Genomic DNA, 21178 nt, shown 5'->3' with positions numbered 1-21178 from the left:
AACCTTAGAGAGGGATAGGATGTAGCATGGGGCTTCAGAATAGCAGAGCTAGCAATTGCTAAGTGTGTTTATGCTAAACAGCCTTTCCAAGGCTGATGTTTGGGCAGTAATGATGGTACTGTCACTGAAGTACAGTCTGGAGTCCCCCATGGATTCAAATCCAACAGTGTTGAAGTTGAATATTTTTAAATTCTGGAATTAAAAGCTAGTCTAATGATGATCATGTAACTACTGTTGACTGCTTAAAACCCCATCTGGTCCATTCATGTTCTTGAGGGAAGTAAATCTCACATCCATGGTTTACATGTTACTCCAGACCCACAGAAATATGGCTGATGCTTAAATGGCATTTGAATTGTGGGGTTCTGACTTGAACCGCCGATTCCCCTTCTCTTCTGCTGCTGCTTGACCTGCTGGGGTTTTTCCAGCTCCACAGTTAATCCAATCTGGCATTTGAAAAGGCCTAGTAAGCCATTCTGTTCAAGGGCAATAATATATTGGCCTAGTCAGCCACACTCATTCTACAGACAAATTAAAAATGAGTGCGCAGACGTCACAAATGTCATGCTGGGTAGGTTTACTAGATTCACTGCACCCACAAAACAAGTTATAAAGAGCTCAGTTTCACTCCCATAGCTATACAGGAAGGAATTAGGTATGAATTTGTCAAGTCAGTTGTCATTTGTAAATTATAGAGCAAGACATCATTGTAAAGATAAGTAATGCAAAAAAGCTTTTGATTTGACTTATATTTGATTAGACTGCTAAGAGACATAGCTGTACAGCAATTTTAATTCACGTTTGGATCCAGAAGATTACTTTTAGTTCGAAAATTATAATTTGCAAATGCAGTATAAATCAAAGAATGCCTGACCTGAGGTGCTGGCAGACCAGACCCAGATAAATAAAGATCAAAGTGAGGCCAATGTTATTTTTTTCAATTTTTTTTCTTACTTTTCAAGGAGTTGAAAAAAAATTCTTGTTGCCGAGACCAGCATTTATTGCTCATCTCTAATTGCCTTTGGGAAGATGATGTTAAATTACCTTCTTGTACCACAGGAGTCCACATGGTCTAGGAACATAAACTGTGCTGTTAGGAAGAGAGTTCCAGGACTTTGACCCAGTAACTTGGAAGGAATGATGATAGAGTTCCCAGTGTGGATTGTGACACACCCACTGGTGGAATTTCCATTTGCTCATCTTGTGCTTCTGGGTGACTGAAGTCAGTGGTTTGGAAGCTGATGTCAAAGGAGCTTTGACAGGTTATATTGCATGTGGTACATATAGCTGTCACTGTGCACTAGAAATGACGAATATAGTCTTTATGCTAGTGAATCCAAGATGTGATATGTTTAAATTTAAGCAATGGGAATCTTGTTAATTATTTCTTGAGGAGACAGCTTGTTTGTAGGCATCTCAAGAGAGACTGAAGTTAAGAAATAAACTGGAGGGTTTGAAAAATTCTCATAATTTATTGGATCAAAAGGGGGTTGAAAGCAACTGGGGAAAAATTGAAGATTTTAACATATCCATACAAACAGGCAGGTTTAAAAATAAAGACATTGCACTTTTACCTGGAAAAGGCTAAATACGTCAGATTGCCATGAGACTGGCCTGTAAAGGTTGGGAAGGTTATTTTGTTTTGATGTATTTTGGCTGTTTAGTCAGCCTGAATTTGGCAGCAGCCCAGGAATGGAGTCATGCTGGGAGTGCTCTGTGTGAAGGCATGATAGCTTCCAAAAGCAAAGTCAAGCAGCAGGATCATTGACTTGATCCAGAGGAATTTCTGGCTTAGACTGACAGCACAGGAATTGCTTGGGAAGAAAAATTTAAATTCACAAAGAATTACAGCCAGTCAGGTTTCGAGAAATACTAGTAGAAGAGATCAACAGTGGAATGCTCACAGAAAGTGTATTGTCTGCTAGACTGGGACAAAAAGGAGAATCATAATGAATCCCTGGATCTGAAACACACATTTGCTTGGCTCCAGATAATTTAAATGAACATTTGAGGATCTAATATAATAAAGGGAATTCTCAGTTGACGTGAACAGGGAATGTTCCATATGAATTTTCCGTTTAAAGTATTACAAAATGGGAACCCATCAAAAATGAACTGAGAGTCCAGAGACAGTATGTTCCTTTTACGGTGAAAGGCAAGGCTGGTAGGTGTAAGCAATGCTGGATGACTAGAGAAATTGAGGTTTTGGTCAAGAAAAAGAAGGAAGCATACGTCAGGTATAGACAGGATAGATCAATTGAATCCTTCGAATATAAAGGCAGTAGGAGTATATTTAAGAGGGAAATCAGGCAGACAAAAAGGGGACATGAGATAGATTTGGCATACAGGGTTAAGGAGAATCCACATAACTACATAAAGGATAAAAGGGTAACTAGAGAGAGAATAGGGGCTCTCGAAGATCATCAAGGCAGTCTATGTGTACAACTTCAGGAGATGGGGAAGACACTAAATGAGTATTTTGCATCAGTGTTTACTGTGGAAAAGGACATGGAAGATACAGAATGTGGGAAAATAGATGGTGACATCTTGAAAAACATCCATATTATAGAGGTGGTGGTGCTGGATGTCTTAAAACTGATAAAGGAGGATAAATCTCCAGGACTGATCAGGTGTAACCAAAAACTCTGTGGGAAGTGATTGCTGGGCCCCTTGCTGAGATATTTGGATCATCGATTGTCACAGGTGATTTGCCAGGAGTTTGGCTAACGGGGTGCCACTATTTAGGAAAGGTGATAACGAAAAGCCAGGGAACGAAAGACGGGCAAGCCTGACATCAGTGGTGGACAAGTTGTTGGAGGGAATTCTAATGGACAGGATTTACATGTATTTGGAAAGGCGAGCAAGTACTGATTAAGGACAGTCAGCATGGCTTTGTGCGTAGGAAATCATGTCTCACAAACTTGACAAGAGTTTTTTGAAGAAGTAACTAAGAGGATTGTTGAGGGCAGGTGGACACGATCTATATGGGCTTTAGTAAGGCGTTCAACAAGGTTCCTCATGATAGACTGGTTATCAAGATTAGATAACATGGATTACAGGGAGAACTAACCTTTTGGATACAGAACTGGTTCGAAAGTAGAAGTCAGAGGGTGGTGGTGGAGGGTTGCTTTTCAGACTGGAAGCCTGCAACCAGTGGCATGCCACAAGGATTGGTGCTGGGCCACTGCTTTTTGTCATTTTATATAAATGATTTGGATGTGAACATAGGAGGATAGTTAGTAAGTTTGCAGATGGTACCAAAACTGTAGGTATAGGAGACAGTGAAGAAAGTTTCCTCAGAGTACAATGAGATCTTGATTAGATGGGCGAAAGTGGTGGTGGAGTATAATTTAGATAAATGCAAGGTGCTGAATTTTGGAAAGGCCCTGGGGAGTGCTAGTGAACAAAGAGATGTTGGAGTGCAGGTTCATAGTTCCTTAAAACTGGAGTCGCAGGTAGATAGGATAGTGAAGAAGGTGTTTGGTATGCTTTCATTTATTGGTCAGAGCCTTGAGTAAAGGAGTTGGGAGGTCAGATTGCAGCTGTACAGGACTTTGGTTAGTCCATTGTTGGAATTTTGTCCGCAATTCTGGTCTCCCTACTTTGGGAAGGATGTTGTGAAACTTGAAAAGGTTCAGAAAAGACTTACAAGGATGTTGCGAGGGTTGGAGGGTTTGAACTTTAGGGAGAAGCAGAATAGGCTGGGGCTGTTTTCCATGGAGTTTCAGAGACTGAAGGATGACCTTCACAGAGGTTTATAAAAACATGAGGGGCATGGATAGGGTCTTTTCCCTGGGGTGGGGGCATCCAGAACTAGAGGGCATAGGTTTAGGGTGAGAGGGGTAAGATTTAAAAGAGTCTGAAGGGGCAACTTTTTCACACAGGGTGGTGTGTGTGTATGGAATGGTCTGCCAGAGGAAGTGGTGGAGGCTGGTACAAATACAACAATTAAAAAGGTATTTGGATTGGTATATAAATAGGAAGGGTTTGGAGAGATATGGGCCAAGTGTTGGCAAATGGGACTAGATTGACTTAGGATATCTGGTCAGCATGGACGAGATGGACCAAAGGGTCTGTTTCTGTGCTGTACATCACTATGAGTCTATCTAAGGTGTAATTTTCAGTTTGTGCTTGTTCTTTCTCATTTGTCAGTAAAAATATGATACATTGATTCATATCTTTTCATGTAATAACTCAGAGATAATTCATTTGGTAGTTGACCAGTCTCTACCAATAATACAATTAAATGAAGCTTATTTTATTAAAAAAATTCGAAAACAGAAATCTACAGTGTAAATTCCTTAAATGTAGTTCCAACTGCAAAAATTGAAATTAACACATTCTTATAGCAGCTAATTTTAATAAAATATTTTTAATTTTATAATTGTTTCAATGGTACCTCAAGTGCTTACCTAATGCAGATTCAAATTCGATGGAGGTTTCCCCATTGCTGCTTGGAAACGGGGAAGAATAAGCATGGACACAGCACTTTGAAGGTGGTTGGTTAACTGCACCGAGAAGGAATGACACATTAATACCAAATATAACTGAACAACACATTATCAACATGAGCAGAATTTCAACTTTAAAAATAAATGAATTGGAATTTGACATGTGGGTCAGGTTTTCTTAGACATGATCACAAGAGGGACCAAATCAGATGTTCCGGGAATTTATAAGACTAAGAAATAAGAACAAGTGTAGGCCATTCAGCATCTCGAGGCTGCTCCACCATTCAACAGGATCATAGCAAATCCCAACATTCCTCACGTCCATTTTCCTACCCTTTCTCCACAACCAAAATTGATGGTGTAGTGGACAGCCAAGAAGGTTACCAGGGAGTACAACGGTACCTTGATCAGATGGGTCACTGGGCCAAGGCAGTGGCAGTATGAGTTTTATTTAGATAAATATGAGGTGCTGCATTTTGGAAAGGTAAATCAGGGCAGAACTTATACATTTAATGGTAGGGCCCTGGGGAATGTTTCTGAATAAAGAGATCTTGGAGTGCCGGATCACGGTGTCTTGGAAGTGGAGTCATAGGTAGATAAGACAGTCAAGAAGGCATTTGGCATTCTTGCCTTTATTAGTCAGTGCATTGAGTATAGGAGTTGGGAGGTCATTTTGCTACACAGGACATCAGTTAGGCCATTTTTGGAATACTGCATTCAATTCTGGTCTCCCTGCTACAGGAAGAATGTTGTAAAACTTGGAAGGTCCAGAAAAGATTTATAAGAATGTTGTCAGGTTAGAGGGTTTGAGCTTCAGGGAGAGGCTGAATAGACTAGGGTTACTTTCCCTAGAGGGTCAGAGGCTGAGGGGTCACCTTATAGTGGTTTATAAAATCATGAGGAGCATAGATAGGGTGAATGGCCAAGTCTTTTCCCCAGGGTGTGGTCCAAAACTAGAAGGAATAGGTTTAAGGTGAGAGGGGAAAGCTTTAAAAGGGACCTAAGGGGCAACTTTATTACTCAGGGTACTGCATGTACGGAATGAGCTGCCAGAGGAAGTGGTGAGGCTAGTACAATTACAACATTTAAAAGGCATCTGAATGGGTACATGAATAGGAAGGGTTTAGAGGGAGGGATATAGGCCAAATGTTGGAAAATGGGACAAGATTAGTTTCGGCTAACTGGTGGGCATGCACGAGTGGGACCGCAGGGTCTGTTTCCATGCTGTACAATTGTATGACTATGACTCTATAACTCTCGATTCCCCTAATGATAAAGAATCTGTCTCAGCCTTAAATACTGTATACCAAAGTACTCTGAGCAAGGAGATTAAAAATTCTCAACCTCGGAGAAGAAATTCTTCTCATCTCAGTCTTATAATGCTTTCCCTTTATTCTGAGACTAAGCACTCTGATCCTAGACTTCTCCATGAGGGAAAACATCCTCCCTGCATTTACCCAGCCAAGCGCCTTAAGAACTCTATGTGTTTCAATGGGATCACCTCTCATTCTTCTTAATGCCAGTCAGTGGCGTGCCAACTTGTTTAACTTTGCTCAAAAGACAATCCCTCCAAAATGTTGATGATCCTAGTGAACTTTCTCTGAATTGCCTCCAATGAAACAATATCTTTCCTTAATAAAGGAACCAAAACTGCTCACAGAACTTCCAGACATGGATTCACCAGCACCTTGTGCAGTTCTACTAAGACTTCCCTACTCTTATACTCCATCCCCATTAAAACAAGGGCCAACATTGAATTAGTTTTTCTGATTACCTGCTGCACTTTGTGCTAACTTGGTGTTTCATGAGGGAACTACAGAAGTCCCTTGTGTTTTCTGCACTATTTCTCTATTTAAAAAATACCCTTCCTTTGTTCTCCCTTCCAAAGTGAACAACTTCACTGTTTACCACTAATACACCAATTACCAATGTGTTTCACACTTACTTAACCTATCAATGTTTCTGTAAACTACTTGTATTCCTCTCATAACCTGCCTATCTATTTTTCTGTTGTCTGCAAATTTGGCAACAGTACATTCCCTTCCTTCATCAAAGCCATTAATATCTATTGTAAACAGTTGCTGTATCTGCTCTGATCCCTGTGGAACTTCCGATTACAGATCATTAGCCTGAAAAAATGTCCTATACCCTCCTGCTGTTGCCTGCACATTAGCCAATTCTATATCCATGCTAATATACTACTTCCAATACTGTGGGCTCTTGTCTTTTAACTTAATCTTTAACGAGGTACCTTGTTGAATGTCTTCTTGAAGTCTAACTACAACATATCTACTGGTTCCCCTCGATCCATTCTACTGGGACTTTCTCAAAGAATTCTAATAAATTAGTTGGACTTGATTTTCCTTTCATGCATGAGTTGAAAAATGTGGTGCTGGAAAAACACAGCAGGCCAGGCAGCATCCAAGGAGCAGGAGAATCGATGTTTCAGGCATAAGCCCTTCTTCAGGCAGCCATGCTAACTCTGTTTGATTAGATTATGATACACACGTCAAGTCCTTAGATGCACTGTCTGAACTGTGGTGATCTTGTTACAACTGGAGTTCGAGAAACATACTGTCACTTTCTAGACCCACTACTCAAATGGCCATAACTTTAAATGATTAAATCAAGTCCCAATACAACCAATCGTATACTAAAGACCTAGAATTAAAAGATCCATCAACCAGGTTAATCAACAAGCAAAATCATTGATTTATTATAATACCCAAAGCACATTCAATGAAGATGCAAGAAGTGGTTCACACAATATTTATATCATGGAAATATAAATCTTTACCCCTTTAAACACCAAAACTACATGCATACATACTTCAATATACAGCAAGAGGCAAGACAAAGTCACCACTTACCCACTCTATCTTTCAAGTCAGGAATTCCCAATACCTAGTTTGTTTGGTGTGTTTGATAAGATAGTAAGCTGAATATTAATGAGGTTGGTTTATGACATGAATAAATTGTTTAACAAGTAATAAGCGCCTTTAACTGACAATTTGCCACTGCCGAAGCAGAAGTGTCGGCGCACTGCTTGTCAAAAGCATAACAGATGGAGTGAGATGCTCCTGACCCATTAAGGTCAGCCACATCATACTTTGTATCCATTCTATCACAAATCTTACCATAGCCCATGTGACTTAGACCCTTAAGATTCCACACAACTGCCAGCAATATTTTTTGTCTGTTGAATAATCGTTTAGTTTTAACAAATGCCCTGAGAAACAACAATTATGGTATAACTGTTACCAGTTTATCTGAGTATGACCAACATGCAGTGTAACATGAAATAATTGTACTTTTATAATGCAATTTCTTAACAATGATTTTCAATCTAGGAATGACACAGGAATGGCTGGTAATTTTTTCAGTTCCCTCATTACTTAGTTCTAATTTTACCAGCTACTTCCCAACAGAATAAATAATGTAGTACAACAGTGTCTCAAGATGCACCAAAATGAGGTTACCTCAGTGGAAGGAGTTTAGCTTGAATGTTGCAGAACAGAAGTGTTTGGTTAAAATGTTGATGGGGTTAATTAAAATTGATAAAGTCTAAGCTTAATTGTATGAAGACTCAAGGGAGAGACAATCAAATTCTCAAGACCAAGAATTGATGCATTAGCTAAATTAGGTCTTGTAGATCTGATAGAGAAGGGAAATCTCTCTGGTATTTGAATACTTGTTAGAATTAAACTTGTGTTATTTGTAAATAATTATGTTTATTTTATTTTTCATTTCTTTTGCTTAATAAACTTCTTTCTTATTGTGAAATCAAGTTTTTAGCATTGTGTTTCAGTGAAAGAATATCTTAGTAAAACAAAACAAAACAAAAAACATGATCTATCAAGCCAGATTTCAACTTGGGATCAGATTTGTCCAGTAATAACATCAGATGGGATCATAACTGTTGACTGTGCTTTTGCTGAAGGTTTGAGAATCTCTTCCCAAAGTTGTCTTCACTATTTTTTGTCTTCCTCCATCTGCCTGATGAAATTGGTCGACTCACCTTACGTGTCATTTCTTTAGGGATCAGTTTTTTTTGGCCCATCCCTCATTTTCCAGAGGGACAGGTAAGAGTCAACCACATTGCTGTGGGTGTGGAATCACACATAAATCAGACCAGATAAGAAAGGATATTAGTGAACCAGACAGATTTTTCCTGACAATCTATAAGGTCATCATTAGATCCAGTTAAAAGTCATACGACACCAGGTTATAGTCCAACAGGTTTACCTGTTTTTAACTGTCCACCCCAGCCCAATACCAAGACCTCCACATCATTAGATCCCTAATTCCAGAGTTTTATTAAATTCAAATTCTACCATCTGCCAGAGCATGATGTGAACTTGGTTCCTCAGCACATTACCTATGTCTGAGGTATGACCCACACATGCAACGTGACATAAAGTATATGTATCTTCACAATAAAATTTCTTAACATTGTTTTTCAATCTGAGAATGCGACAGGAATGGATTTTTTTTTTAAAGTTGTCTCACCACTTAGCTAGAGCCTTTGAAGCTAAAGCCATTGCATTCCTTTATTTATCCTCTGTCAATCAGTTCGTTGGTTGGTAGTACAAAAATGAGCATTACTGAAAAGACACATTTTGTCATTTTTTTTATCTTGTATTCATCAGAGCATTTTGTAAGACTACAAATTCAAGGGAAAATCTAATATTTATTCAACATGAGAGAAGTGTTGATTGGTTCACAAGTGGACTCAGATTGGTTGAGGTATTGTCGTGGAGAATGCACACATCAATAAAGATTGGCAGTTAACAGACAGGCTGTTTAAATTTTAAACCAAGTAAGTTGACACTGATTGGTCAGGGTGTAGACTTGAGATATGAATCAGTAAATGGCTGTTGTTGAGGTAACCCCGATCAGACTGACAAAAGTGCCTGTCATTGGCATAAATCTGACTGGAGTAAGAGAATGTGCATGCTTGCTCCAGCATTTAAATGAGATAATAAATTAGCACAATGGGGTTACCTCAAGATAACACAGTCTACTTTGAACAAAGAATCTTACAAATTAATATACAGGGAGTTCTGCGCATCCAGCAGCTGCAGAGGTCTGTAGGAGACAGTTTGCTAAGAAATGTGTAAAAACTGACATGTGTAGCAAGCATTAAAAAGAAAAGTAGGATCCCACAATAACACACAGATGATAAGGTTAGGATTATGGCTCATAAAATTCATTGTGCTGTGAAAGTGATTGAGTTTTTGGATCAATGAGAAAGATGTTGTTTCATTAGGTAAAAAGTGTTAGTCAGAGCAAGGAAGTAAATTTCATCCCAGAAGATAGTATGTGACTAAAATGAGTTATAATGTAGTTGCAAGACAGAGTGGAGAGTGTCTGACTGAGCCTCCAAGGTCAGATGGGACCAAAGGTGCTAATGAATTCTAAAGTAGATGTTACATAAAACTTGGATGTATAGATTAACGAGGAAGGAACAATGACAACGTTGCATGTAATTATTGTAACACAAAATGTATAAAAATGCAGTATCCCACTGTGGAAATCACAGCATCGTTGGTTGATCTCTCATCCAAGCTAAGCCAACTATTGGAGACTGGAACCCACATATAGGCCAGGCTCAGAGTGGTCTCTGGCCTCTCTCACACATGTGGTAAAGAACTTGAATAAAGATCAATTGTACTTCTGAACACAAACTCGAGGCTACTCTTTGACATCTTTCCCCAACAGCTGTCATCTATTTTGCAAAGTTGAAATAGATGCAGTATGTGTACCTCTTCTTTCTGTATGCAAAGAACACAGCCTTGTATATTAATATATGTAGCTTTGGGGCGGCATGTTGGCTCAATGCTGCCTCACAGCGCCAGGGACGCGGGTTTGATTTCTGTCTCGGGTGACTGTCTGTGTGGACTTTGAACATTCTCCCCGTGTCTGCGTGGGATTCCTCTGGGTGCACTGGTTTCCTCCCACAGTCCAAAGATGTGCAGATCAGGTGAACTGGCCATGCTAAATTGCCCATAGTGTTAGATGCATTAGTTCGGGGTAAATGTGGCGAATGGGTCTGGGTGGGTTACTCTTCGGAGGGTCAGTGTGGACTTGTTGGGCCGAAGGGACTGTTTCCATACTGTAGGGAATCTAATCTAATCTTCCAGTACACTAAAGCATGTCACATCGCTAGTCTAACTGATAATCCTGAACTGGTTGTTAGTATAATTCGGTTATTGAATAAATGCTGACAATTGCAGAATCACATTCAATGCTGAATACTGCATTTCAAGTTTTGTAAGGGTTGCCTGGTTGAGTACAGTCACTGCTTTGCTTGTTGAGAATAGCCTAGGGACACGCTGCTTGATATGATCTGCCAGTCTTTGATTTGAAGACAGCCTGATATTAACTGTCATTCAGCACTAATGGGTGTATTCTCCATGATGATTCCATTGGAATTTGCATATCAACCAATCATACAGTAGAAATTGTGTTTTTCCAGTTGAATTTATTTCCATAGAAATATCCTGAAGAATGCAAGATGAAAATCTTTCATAAATTGTATCTTCTTCAGCAGTACTACCTCAATCATGTTTTTGGGTAGGTCTTGCTAATGATAAAATGACTATTACCCAATATACAACCTTCTTCTTTTCACCACTTGGTCAAAGATAGTTCTTTAGCTAGTCTTATGCTCAGTGTCAATTGGTAATTCTTGTTAGAGACTTGTGCAAATTAGGGGGTCACGACAAGATGCTGCTCGAATCAATTAGAAATGTCAACATTGAAGCATGACATGCCAGAAAATTCCTAGAGGCCTGGGACTCCAACCATAATGCCATAAACAAACACATAGATCTAGATGCCATCTATCTACCCCTCAGAAAACGAACAGGAAATGACATCACCACAAACCCCAGGAACCCCACCCAGGAGAAAGATATAAATAGAAAGCAGGAGACAACAGCTTCGCTTCACTTGGAGGTGGCCACTGATGCTGTTACCTAGCCAGGTAACTAAACATCTGGATATCAAACCTACAGCTCAGCGAGCAAACCTACACCCTATTGAAGCATGAACCAGGCAACCTCAACGTAAGATCCCCTGAGAGCACTTTTCTCTTCAGCTATTGTGTTTGTCTATATCTGAACCCGGATGCTAAGAATATTTTATTTTCCCCTGAAGTGAGAATCCTGAGAAAGGCTCCTTCTGCTAAGTGTTCATAACAGTCCTAATTCTATAATATTCATACAAATATAATTTCTTACAGCAAATAAAAGTATTTCTTTTCATGCACGGAAGATAGATATCACAGAACACACAAGCCAAAAAATTTCAAATCCTTCTGGCACATCCTACTTCAAATATTTGTTGGCCTATTTAATGGTGCTCTGTCACTTGAGTCAAATAAATCTGGATAAGTATCATTCTGGAAATTGGAATACATCCAATTTCTTTGTGACTTTTTATTGTCTCAAAGATTTGACAGCACGGCATCAAAACATCTACAATTCATTGTGATTGCACAAGATGGAATGTTTCTACCCTACCAGAGTGATGGCGGGGATAGAACATTGTGAGTCTTGCATGAAGTTAACTGGGGGGAAAAATCTGATATTTACTAGGTTTGTGGAAATTTATGACACAGGAGACAGTCATCCAGCTCTTTACACAGGAGCCAGTGAAAGAGAATGCAATCTGAATGCAATTAACAACACCTTAAGTGCATATCTGCATATGTTTTAAATGGGCTGTGGATTTCTACCTTTCTTTGTAGCAGTGCTCCATATCCTAATCCACTCTCTAAGCCTTCTACCAATTACTTCAAATTAATACGCTTTCTGCTATTAGTCTCCTTAATTCAGGGAATATTGTATGTACTCCAATGTCCAACATAAGATTCAGATTATTAGACTCAAGTGACAAAGCATTATTATATACAATAATAATGTTTCAAGTAAGATGTGCCAAAAACATTTAACAATTTTGGCCAAGTGTTCTGCAGTATCTATCTTCTACATATGAAAGAAATATTTTTGTTTGCTGTAAGGAATGATGTTTTTCTGAATGTTATCGAATTAGCAAAAGGACATATGGCTTCTCAGGTCTCTCTCTTCAGGAGAAAATAAAATATTCTTAGTATTCAAATTCAGAAGTACAATCCTACCCACTCTAAAGCTCCTCAATTTTTTACACCTCAATTAAATCTGCCTTAAGTCTATCTGGTCAAAAGAAAACATCTCCAGTCTATCCAGTCTTTCTTCATAACTAAAACATTCCTGGTCCAATTTCCATAAATTTCCTTTACTCCAGCTGAAAGGCAATCACATCCTTCATATGATATCATGACCAGAACTATACACTATTCTCTACCTATGACTAAACTAGTGTTTCATGAAGTTCTACTTTAATTGTTATGATGCTGTTACATTCTAGCGTACAGAGTAATGTACTTCATATTCCGTCTCAATTATTATGCAGACTTAGAAACCTGTGACACAGACTTCAAGGTCCCTCTGCTTCTCTTATAAATAGAAGCATAGGAAAGCAATAAATAAGAATGATCAAAGAGTCTGGAAGGTGATATAAATAGGTTAAATGAGTGGGCAAATAGTTGTCAATGAAATATAATGTGGATAAATGTGAGGTTATCCACTTCGACAGGAAGAAGAAACCAGAATATTATTTAAATGGAGAAACACAGAGATTCAAGATGGCGGCAGTCTGTACAGTCTGCTGTATTGGGCTCTGTGCCATACCCCAGGCAAGCTGGGCTCCTGTGCACCTTCCATTAGTCACCCCAAGGAGGGTTTGTAGTGTAAAATAGGTAGAGCACTTAAAGCCCTGGGCTTTTGATCGGCGCGTAGAAGGGGTTGAACAAAGAAGTGCAGCCTCAGAGGCTGCGATGTAGAGCTCCAAGGGGTGGGTTTGAACCTTGGAAGGCCAAATTCAGGCCCTGAAGGAACTAGTAGACGACCTCGAAAACGGAAGACGGAGAAAAAAATTTACAGAACATGGGCCTTCCGGAGCATGACGCGGTCGAAACCCTTGCTGAATTCCTCGACAGATGGATTCCGGAGTTGCTGGGGTTGGAGATCGAGTCTGGCCAGGTGGGTGTGAAGCGGACCCACCTGGATCGCAATGCAGAGGTCCGGGCTAGCTCCGCGCCCCCGCCTGGTCCCAGCATTATAAAGAAAAGCAATTAATAGTAGAAACAGCCAGAAGACTGGGAGAAGATTCACAGGTTTTGGTTTATAAAGGTTTGAGGATAATGTTGTTTCATGATATTTCTGGGGCCATACTTAAGAAAAGGAAGAGCTTTGATGATGTAAAGAAAGAAATTAAAAGATTTAAACATTCAAAAGTAAAAGAATTTTTGAACTCGCTGAAATAATAGACTTTGACTGAGGGGAAAGAGGAAAAGATGTGTGCAAACAATGGTATAATTTTTTTTATCTTCTCTCTCTTTATTCTCTTCTCTTTTGGGGTCTCAGGCCTTATAGGCTTGGTATTGCTTTGGTGTAAAATCCGCTATGTTTTATATTATATCCATTTGGTAGTTATCTATTCTTCCAGTGTTCTGTTTTTTTTTGGCTGAGGGGTGGTTACTTCTTTGATGTAAAGATGTGTGAGGTTGAGATGTGGAGGGGAGGGGTGGGGTTAATTTGCAGGAGTATAAATAACATGTTTTTTTCCACTGCCTTAACTGGAAGGAGCCAGGATGGCTGTAAGGATGGAAGTGAGTGCGCCTATGGGTGAGGGGGGAGATCTCTGGAGTTTTGGGCTTTTTGTACTTATTTGCTCAAGTTAGGAGTAGTGGTTAGTTTCTTAGTTTTAATAGTTTTTGTGGTTTTAGTAGTGTTTGTAGGAATAGTCTTTAGATTTGATGAAGTCTGTATTTTCTCCACTCGCTGCACATTGATTGGGCTTCACCTTCTCAGGGAACTGTGGGCTGTAGTGTGCGGTCATGGCTAGCGATCTGTTCAGGTGATGCACCTAGAATATAAAGGGGAGCCATTCCTCCATTAAGAGGAAAAAGGTGCTTTCAAATCTTAAGAAGGGTTGACATCGCTGTGTTGCAAGAGACACACTTAACCTATAGGGAACACCAAAAGTTACAGCATGGGGGTTATGATAGGGTATTCCTTTCCCCCTTTAATTCCAAAAACAGAGGAGTGCCCACACTGGTACAAAGGAACCGTTTATTTCAGGGTGAGTACGGACGGTTCATTATTCTCAAGGGGCTGATGCACGGAGAAGAGTATAGCATGCTGACTATTTACTGTCCCCCAGTGCATCCTCTCAAATTTTTGGTTGATGCAGTCTCTAAGTTAATAGCTTTTGGGATGCACCATACGATTATAGAAGGAGCCTTTTTTGTCTCATGGACCCTGGGGTAGACAGGATGCCAAGAGGGCTGTCAGGTACACCACGGCAGTCCAGACAGTTAGTGAACTTGTGTGAGGAGCTGGGGCTAGTGAATGTGTGGAGGTGCCCCCATCCAATGGGGGGGACATTACCTTCTATTCCAACCCCCAAAAGTTACACATGAGAATTGATATATTCTTTGTTCCATCAGTTTGTTTGGACTTTGTGTTAGCCTGCAGAACTGGGAGACTAACTATTTTGGACCATGTGGCAGCATGTTTAGATATTAAGACCAAAGGTAGTGGAGGAGGCATGCGGCAGTGGCACATGGTTCCATTTCTGTTGAAGATTAGATTAGATTAGATTAGATTAGATTAGATTAGATTACTTACAGTGTGGAAACAGGCCCTTCGGCCCAACAAGTCCACACCGACCCGCCGAAGCGCAACCCACCCAGACCCATTCCCCTACATTTACCCCTGCACCTAACACTACGGGCAATTTAGCATGGCCAATTCACCTGACCTGCACATTTCTTTTTGGACTGTGGGAGGAAACCGGAGTACCCGGAGGAAACCCACGCAGACACGGGGAGAATGTGCAAACTCCACACAGTCAGTCGCCTGAGGCGGGAATTGAACCCGGGTCTCTGGTGCTGTGAGGCAACAGTGCTAACACAGTGCTAACCACTGTGCCACCGTGCCGCCCTATTTATGGAGGATGACAACTTTGTTCAATATATCACAAGGGAGTTCAAGGCTTTTTGGGACATCAATCGGGGTACGGCCAGTAATCCGTCAGTGCTCTGAAAGACCACGAAAGCATTCTTAAGGGGTCTGATTATTTCATACTCGAATTTCTCGGGAGGTGGATTCCGGAGTCGCTGGAAGTACCGAAGCTGGAGCACGGAATGGAATTTCTTTTTAGATGGTCACAGAAAGGTTTCCTCCATCTGGGAATTTTTATTATCCCTATCTTCTGGCAACTGTACGGAGCTAACTTTGTACAGTTGTTTGAGAGAAAAAAGCAGGACTTGCAGTGGTGGGAGGGACTACTCATATCATGGTTAGGCTGTATAGCCTTGATTAAAATGAATGTTCTTTGTCGGTTGTTATATCCCATGAAGATACTCCCATCGTTATTACCCATACAAGCACTGGGGAGGTTTGCTGGGTGGTTTGGATCATTTATTTGGCGCTTTAGGTGCCCCTAATTAAATTCACCAAGCTGCAACTTCCGCAGGATATGGGGGGAAGGGTGGACCTCCCAGATCTCAAGAGATACCAAATAGGTGCCATGTTTTCATATGTAGGCAAATGTGTGCGCAATGATTCGAAGTCGATATGGCTTGATGTTGAGGCCTCGCAGGCGAGAAGTCACCTCATAAACTTACTGTTTATGGATAAGATGAGATCTGTGGTTGAGCACTGTGACAGTCTGATTATTATAAATATGGTGAAAGCATGGAGGATAATGTGGTAGGGTAAGGGCAATTTGCTTAAGACTTCGCTGTTCACCCCATTAGTGGGAGCCCCAGGATTTGGACAGGGGTCAATGAACTCTGGCTTCAGAGCTTGGGTAGGTAAGGGAACCTTCTGTCTGGAAGATTCATTAGAGAGAGGGGTCTTGACTCGGTCAGAAATACGAAATACCTAATAGGGACCTTTTCCGATATTTTCAGGTTAGGGATCATATACGAAGGTGACCATGCTTTTGGCCCAGCCCTACAAGTCAGATATAGAACAAAGAGTGCTCCGATGTGGGGGTGCTCTCTCAGTTAGTACCATATATCATCTGCTGAGAGGGAACACCTTAGGGATATGGAGAGACTCCATGACATTTGGAATCAGGAGTTAGGGCAAAAAAATCTCATCAGAAACATGGGAGGATATATGGGGGAATGTAAAGAAAATGTTGATTTACAATAAGGCACAAGCGATGCAATTGATGATCCTCCACAGGCCCCATATGCCGCCAGAGAGGTTAGTAAAATTTAAAGGATCTTCTCTGAAATGTCCCAAATGTAAAATCAGCATAAAGCACCCTTACACATTGCTTTCGGTCCTGTTACAAGATCTGTGGATATTGGGGTGTCATAGTGAATGAGCTGGAGAAGATCCTGGGCATGGAAGTTAAGGGAGATCCAGTGTTCCTCCTTTTGTGACTACCAAATCTGGGCTCTTTGGGTAAGCACAGGAAGAGGTTATTCAATATTCTTACACACCGTGTGAGGAAGAACATCTTAATGAATTGGATATCAGAAAAGCCTCCAGGTCTTGCAGGATAGCACAGACTTGTGATGGAGCACCTCTCATGATTATCTGACCAGAATGGTGCGTCACAGAACAGAGCAATTTTATAAGACAGGGCGGCCCTTTCTAAATTACACAGACGTGAATCTGTCGGCAGTACAGATTAGGGCCTTTGTACAGCCACGAGGGTCATATATGGTGGTCCGGGGGCCCCCGGGAGGGGGTGACGGGGTGGCCTAGTAAATACGGGCATAATAACTATTGCTCCCGTGAACTGGAGCTTCGATGGAGGTGCTGCAAGTGGAGTAATGTAATGTAGTTTAATTTAATTTTAGTGCATTATAATTTAATTTAATGCCATTTTATTTGAGCTTATTCTAATTTGGGTTAAGTAAAGTAAATATGAGACAACTGTATCTTGAAGAGTAGTAGGCAGTTTATTGTTAACGTTACTGTTATATAATTGTACAATGTTATTTCTACTTTTCTGTACTTTTGTACTTTCATAACATTTTGGCTTTTTTGTAAAAGAGTGAAAGATTTTTCAATAAACATATGGAAAAAAACATGGAGAAACACTCCAGAATGCTATTGTGGTGAAGGGCCTGTGTGAATCACACAAAGTTAATGGCAAGTACTATAAATAATTCAGAACGCAAATGGAATATTGGACTTTATTGCAAGAGATATTGAGTAAAAATCTTGACAAAAAATCTTCACAACTGAGCAGGTTATTAGTTACACTGTACCCTGTGTGCTTTGTGTAATTTTGGACTCCATATTTAAGGAAAGTCACATTTACATTACATAAAGAAAAACATACAGGAGGGCAATAATATGATTATCTAGACATGTTACATTAAGGAGTGTGAGATGATGGCATTAAGACTTGCAGGTCAAGTCACAACACAGGCGCAAAGCACTTTGCGCACACAACATGACTAGCCAACATAACAGGGTCAGATAACGATATATGTATAAGACTCATTCAGACCTTGTGACACTCCAGATGCTAAGCACATTTAAAGTAATGAATTCTGGAAATCTACAGAGAGATATTTTTTGTTTTTGAATGACCTAATTCCAAATTCAGAACATTATCCATTATCGTTACCCTTTGACGGTCACATTGAGGAAGGGATCCTTAGGTCCTCAATCTTCTGTGGACAGTCCCTACCAGAATGAAGATATTCAAGCTGCATATGTGAACACTCAGTGAAAGGCCCCTTATGAGTCTGCTAGTGGTCAAGAGTTGCTTGACAGAACCCATAACATCACCTCAAAACATCCTCATAATAATGCACAAACTCAGAGCGCATCCAAGCCAATCTGACGGAATAAGAATTGGTTGAAGTGTCAGGGAACAGAAGCAGTTTGCAACGTGCTTTTCACCACAGAAGATTGATTAAAGATAATAACTCTTTCCCTTCTGGAACAGTTACAAGTTTGGACCCTCTTCCAAAGTTCCACAGAAACAGGTCTGTTTAGGCTTTAGTGGGTACATTGCACAGAATTGTCAGTGTAGTCAATCATATTACTTCCCAGTCTGCTAGCTTTTCAAGTCAGCCTGACTTTGGTATGGAAGAAGTAACAGACAGAAGATACACCCTCAGCCCCACTAGAATTTACCTGGTCACCAAAAATGGGAAGAATTTCTGAGGACACAGATTATACCCAGAACTACCATCTGGCAGGTGGACTCCATTCAAATTGCACCCTGAGCACAGCTGGACACAACAATACCCAGGCAGATAGCCATGGGCCAATAGCAATTTATGGCAACATAACAACAACTTGTCACTTGACATACCAGCCTGCATGATACTCCCAGTCCTCCACATGCTATGTGCTGGAAATAAAACTCAGATAATAATGAAAAGTCATTATCACATATAACAAGCGAGGTAACACAAGTACAAATTTGACACAGTTCATCCACAACTGAAGGAAGAGTATTATAACATCAAAAAATGAGTTCTCACTTACTGAAGATAAATTTTAAAATTGTATCTTCTGTCCATTGGTCAGTAAACCAGCATTTCCAGAAGAACCCTTCATGATAATAAATCAGAGTCGGTTGTTTCTGTAAATGCATCCAGAAGAAAATAAAACATTATTTACTAGATCAAAACTCAGAACTCAAATTTATGAGGCAATTACATTATATATATTGATTATTTTATTCATAATGATTGATTCATTTTTTGAAGGTTACCATTATAATTGTAAAGTTTAGGTCAGTACACATCCAGGATGGAATCTTCTGCTGGTGGCAGCAAGGACCTTGCCTGCTGGCTGAAGTGTTAGTAAAACATTCACACTGTCCTTCCCCAGAAATTCTCACTGGATCTTCCCCCAAGCAGGCAGGTGTGAGGCCACCAGTGAGCCTTCCTCAGAAATCAAGACCCAAACGGCAAAGTTCCTGTCTACCACAGGCAATCTGAGACTAGCAACACCGTGACCGACATAACACAGCATCAATGGAGGCTATGGCTACTTTGGGAACAGCAATACCTGGAGTCCAGAAATGCTGAGAAAGATAATTAGTGTTTCTAGGCAGGTAGGATTTCTTGTGGTCGGAGTTATGGAAAGATGTGGCCAGGAGCTAGGGAGCAAGGGTTGAGGGGTACTTTGCGCGACACATTAATGTAATGGGTTTAGAGCAGGAAGCTAAATAATAGAAAAAAGAAAATCCTCAGAAGAGATGTCTCTTCAATTTTAGAACTTCACTTTTTGAAAATAACATTCTATGAACTTAGCTATCAGACAGCAGTGCATAATCATATGAAGCAATAGGTCTCTTCAGTTTCACAGCAAGAACTATCCTTTTTTCTACGAAAGGAAAATATTCCCAATACTTGAAAGAAAAAACAAACTGGAGTACTCAGATTAAACAGCAGGTGTGCAGAGTGAAATGAATTTTGCTGAGTCAGGCTGACTTGAAAAGCTAGCAGACGAGACCACATTCTGGGAATCCCACTCTCATTCCATAGAATCCCTACAGTGCAAAGAGACTATTCAGCCCATCAAGACCACACCAACCCTCCGAACAGCATTCCAGCCAGACCTGGCGAATCCCACATTTACCATGGCTAACCCACCTAGCCTACACATCCCAGGACAATTTTACCATGGCCAATCCACCAAAGCTGCACATGTTTGGACTGTGGGAGGAAACCTGGGCACCCAGAGGAAACCCACACAGACACAGGTAGAATATGCAAACTCTACTCAGACAATCACCCAAGGGATTGAACCCAGGTCTGTGGCGCTGTGAGGAAGCAGTGCTAACCATCAAGCCACTCTGCCACCCCTATTCAAATCTCCCGCAATTTGCCCCAGCTCTGGATAAGAGCGTTTCTAGCCTTGCTGGCTCCATTGCAGACTTGGGAGGGTCTAGCCTTCCTTTCAGATTTCTGAGAATCAATTGCATTCCATTGAACTGCAGGGGAAATCCAGTCTCAAGTCATCAATACAAAAACACAACAAATCCTCTTTAAATAAACTGGTGCTCCTGCCTTTTTTAAATGTTGTCAATTAATTACATAGATACATATTATCAATTTTAGAACATCACATGTAATAAGAAGTCAGAGCAGGAGGAGGCAATTTCGCCCCTTGAGCCAGCTCAGGCGTTTAATATGATCACAGCTGATCGCAACTTGGCTTCAACTCTACTTTCCTGCTTGCTCTCCATAAGCAGCCAAACCACTCATAATTAAAGTCTGGTTACCTCCTCCTTAAATTTACTCAATGTCCTAACATCCACCACGCTCTGGGGTAGTGAATTCCACAGATTCTCTGAGAGAAGTAATTTTTCTCATCTCAGTTTTAAATATGCTACCCCTTATTCTGAAGCTATGACCTCTCCTTCGAGATTCTAGAAGTTTGTATCCACTTCAGACCTATTAATCTTACATAGATAAAAGCAAAAGAAATTGTGCAATTTTAAAACATCTTTCAATAAAATGTAGGTTGTTGCAAGATAGCAGAGTTGTAAATGAAACAATGCTTTTGCTCCTTTCTACAGCTGTATTAGCACTGCATGTTGAGTGATAAATACATGATTCAATCTTGGAGCTTTGCCAGACATTCATAATGAAACTCAGGGAAGAGGCTATCACATACGCA

The 21178-nt window shown here is 40.4% G+C and overlaps 1 protein-coding gene across 1 annotated transcript in view; it reads right to left on the bottom strand.

Moving 5' to 3' along the window:
* LOC122550660 (transmembrane protein 182-like) overlaps positions 1 to 21178 on the bottom strand; it is a 64108-nt gene that overhangs the window by 12420 nt on the left and 30510 nt on the right. Inside the window, exons 3-4 of the mRNA XM_043691742.1 lie at positions 19034 to 19130; positions 4413 to 4508 (exon numbers count right to left, since the gene is read on the bottom strand). Of these exons, the coding sequence (XP_043547677.1) occupies positions 4413 to 4508; positions 19034 to 19130 (193 nt within the window). The remainder of the gene's footprint in view (positions 1 to 4412; positions 4509 to 19033; positions 19131 to 21178) is intronic.

This window comes from Chiloscyllium plagiosum, chromosome 6 (assembly GCF_004010195.1).
Source record: "Chiloscyllium plagiosum isolate BGI_BamShark_2017 chromosome 6, ASM401019v2, whole genome shotgun sequence".
NCBI lineage: Eukaryota > Metazoa > Chordata > Chondrichthyes > Orectolobiformes > Hemiscylliidae > Chiloscyllium > Chiloscyllium plagiosum.
This window is presented reverse-complemented; position numbering and strand designations above follow the sequence as displayed.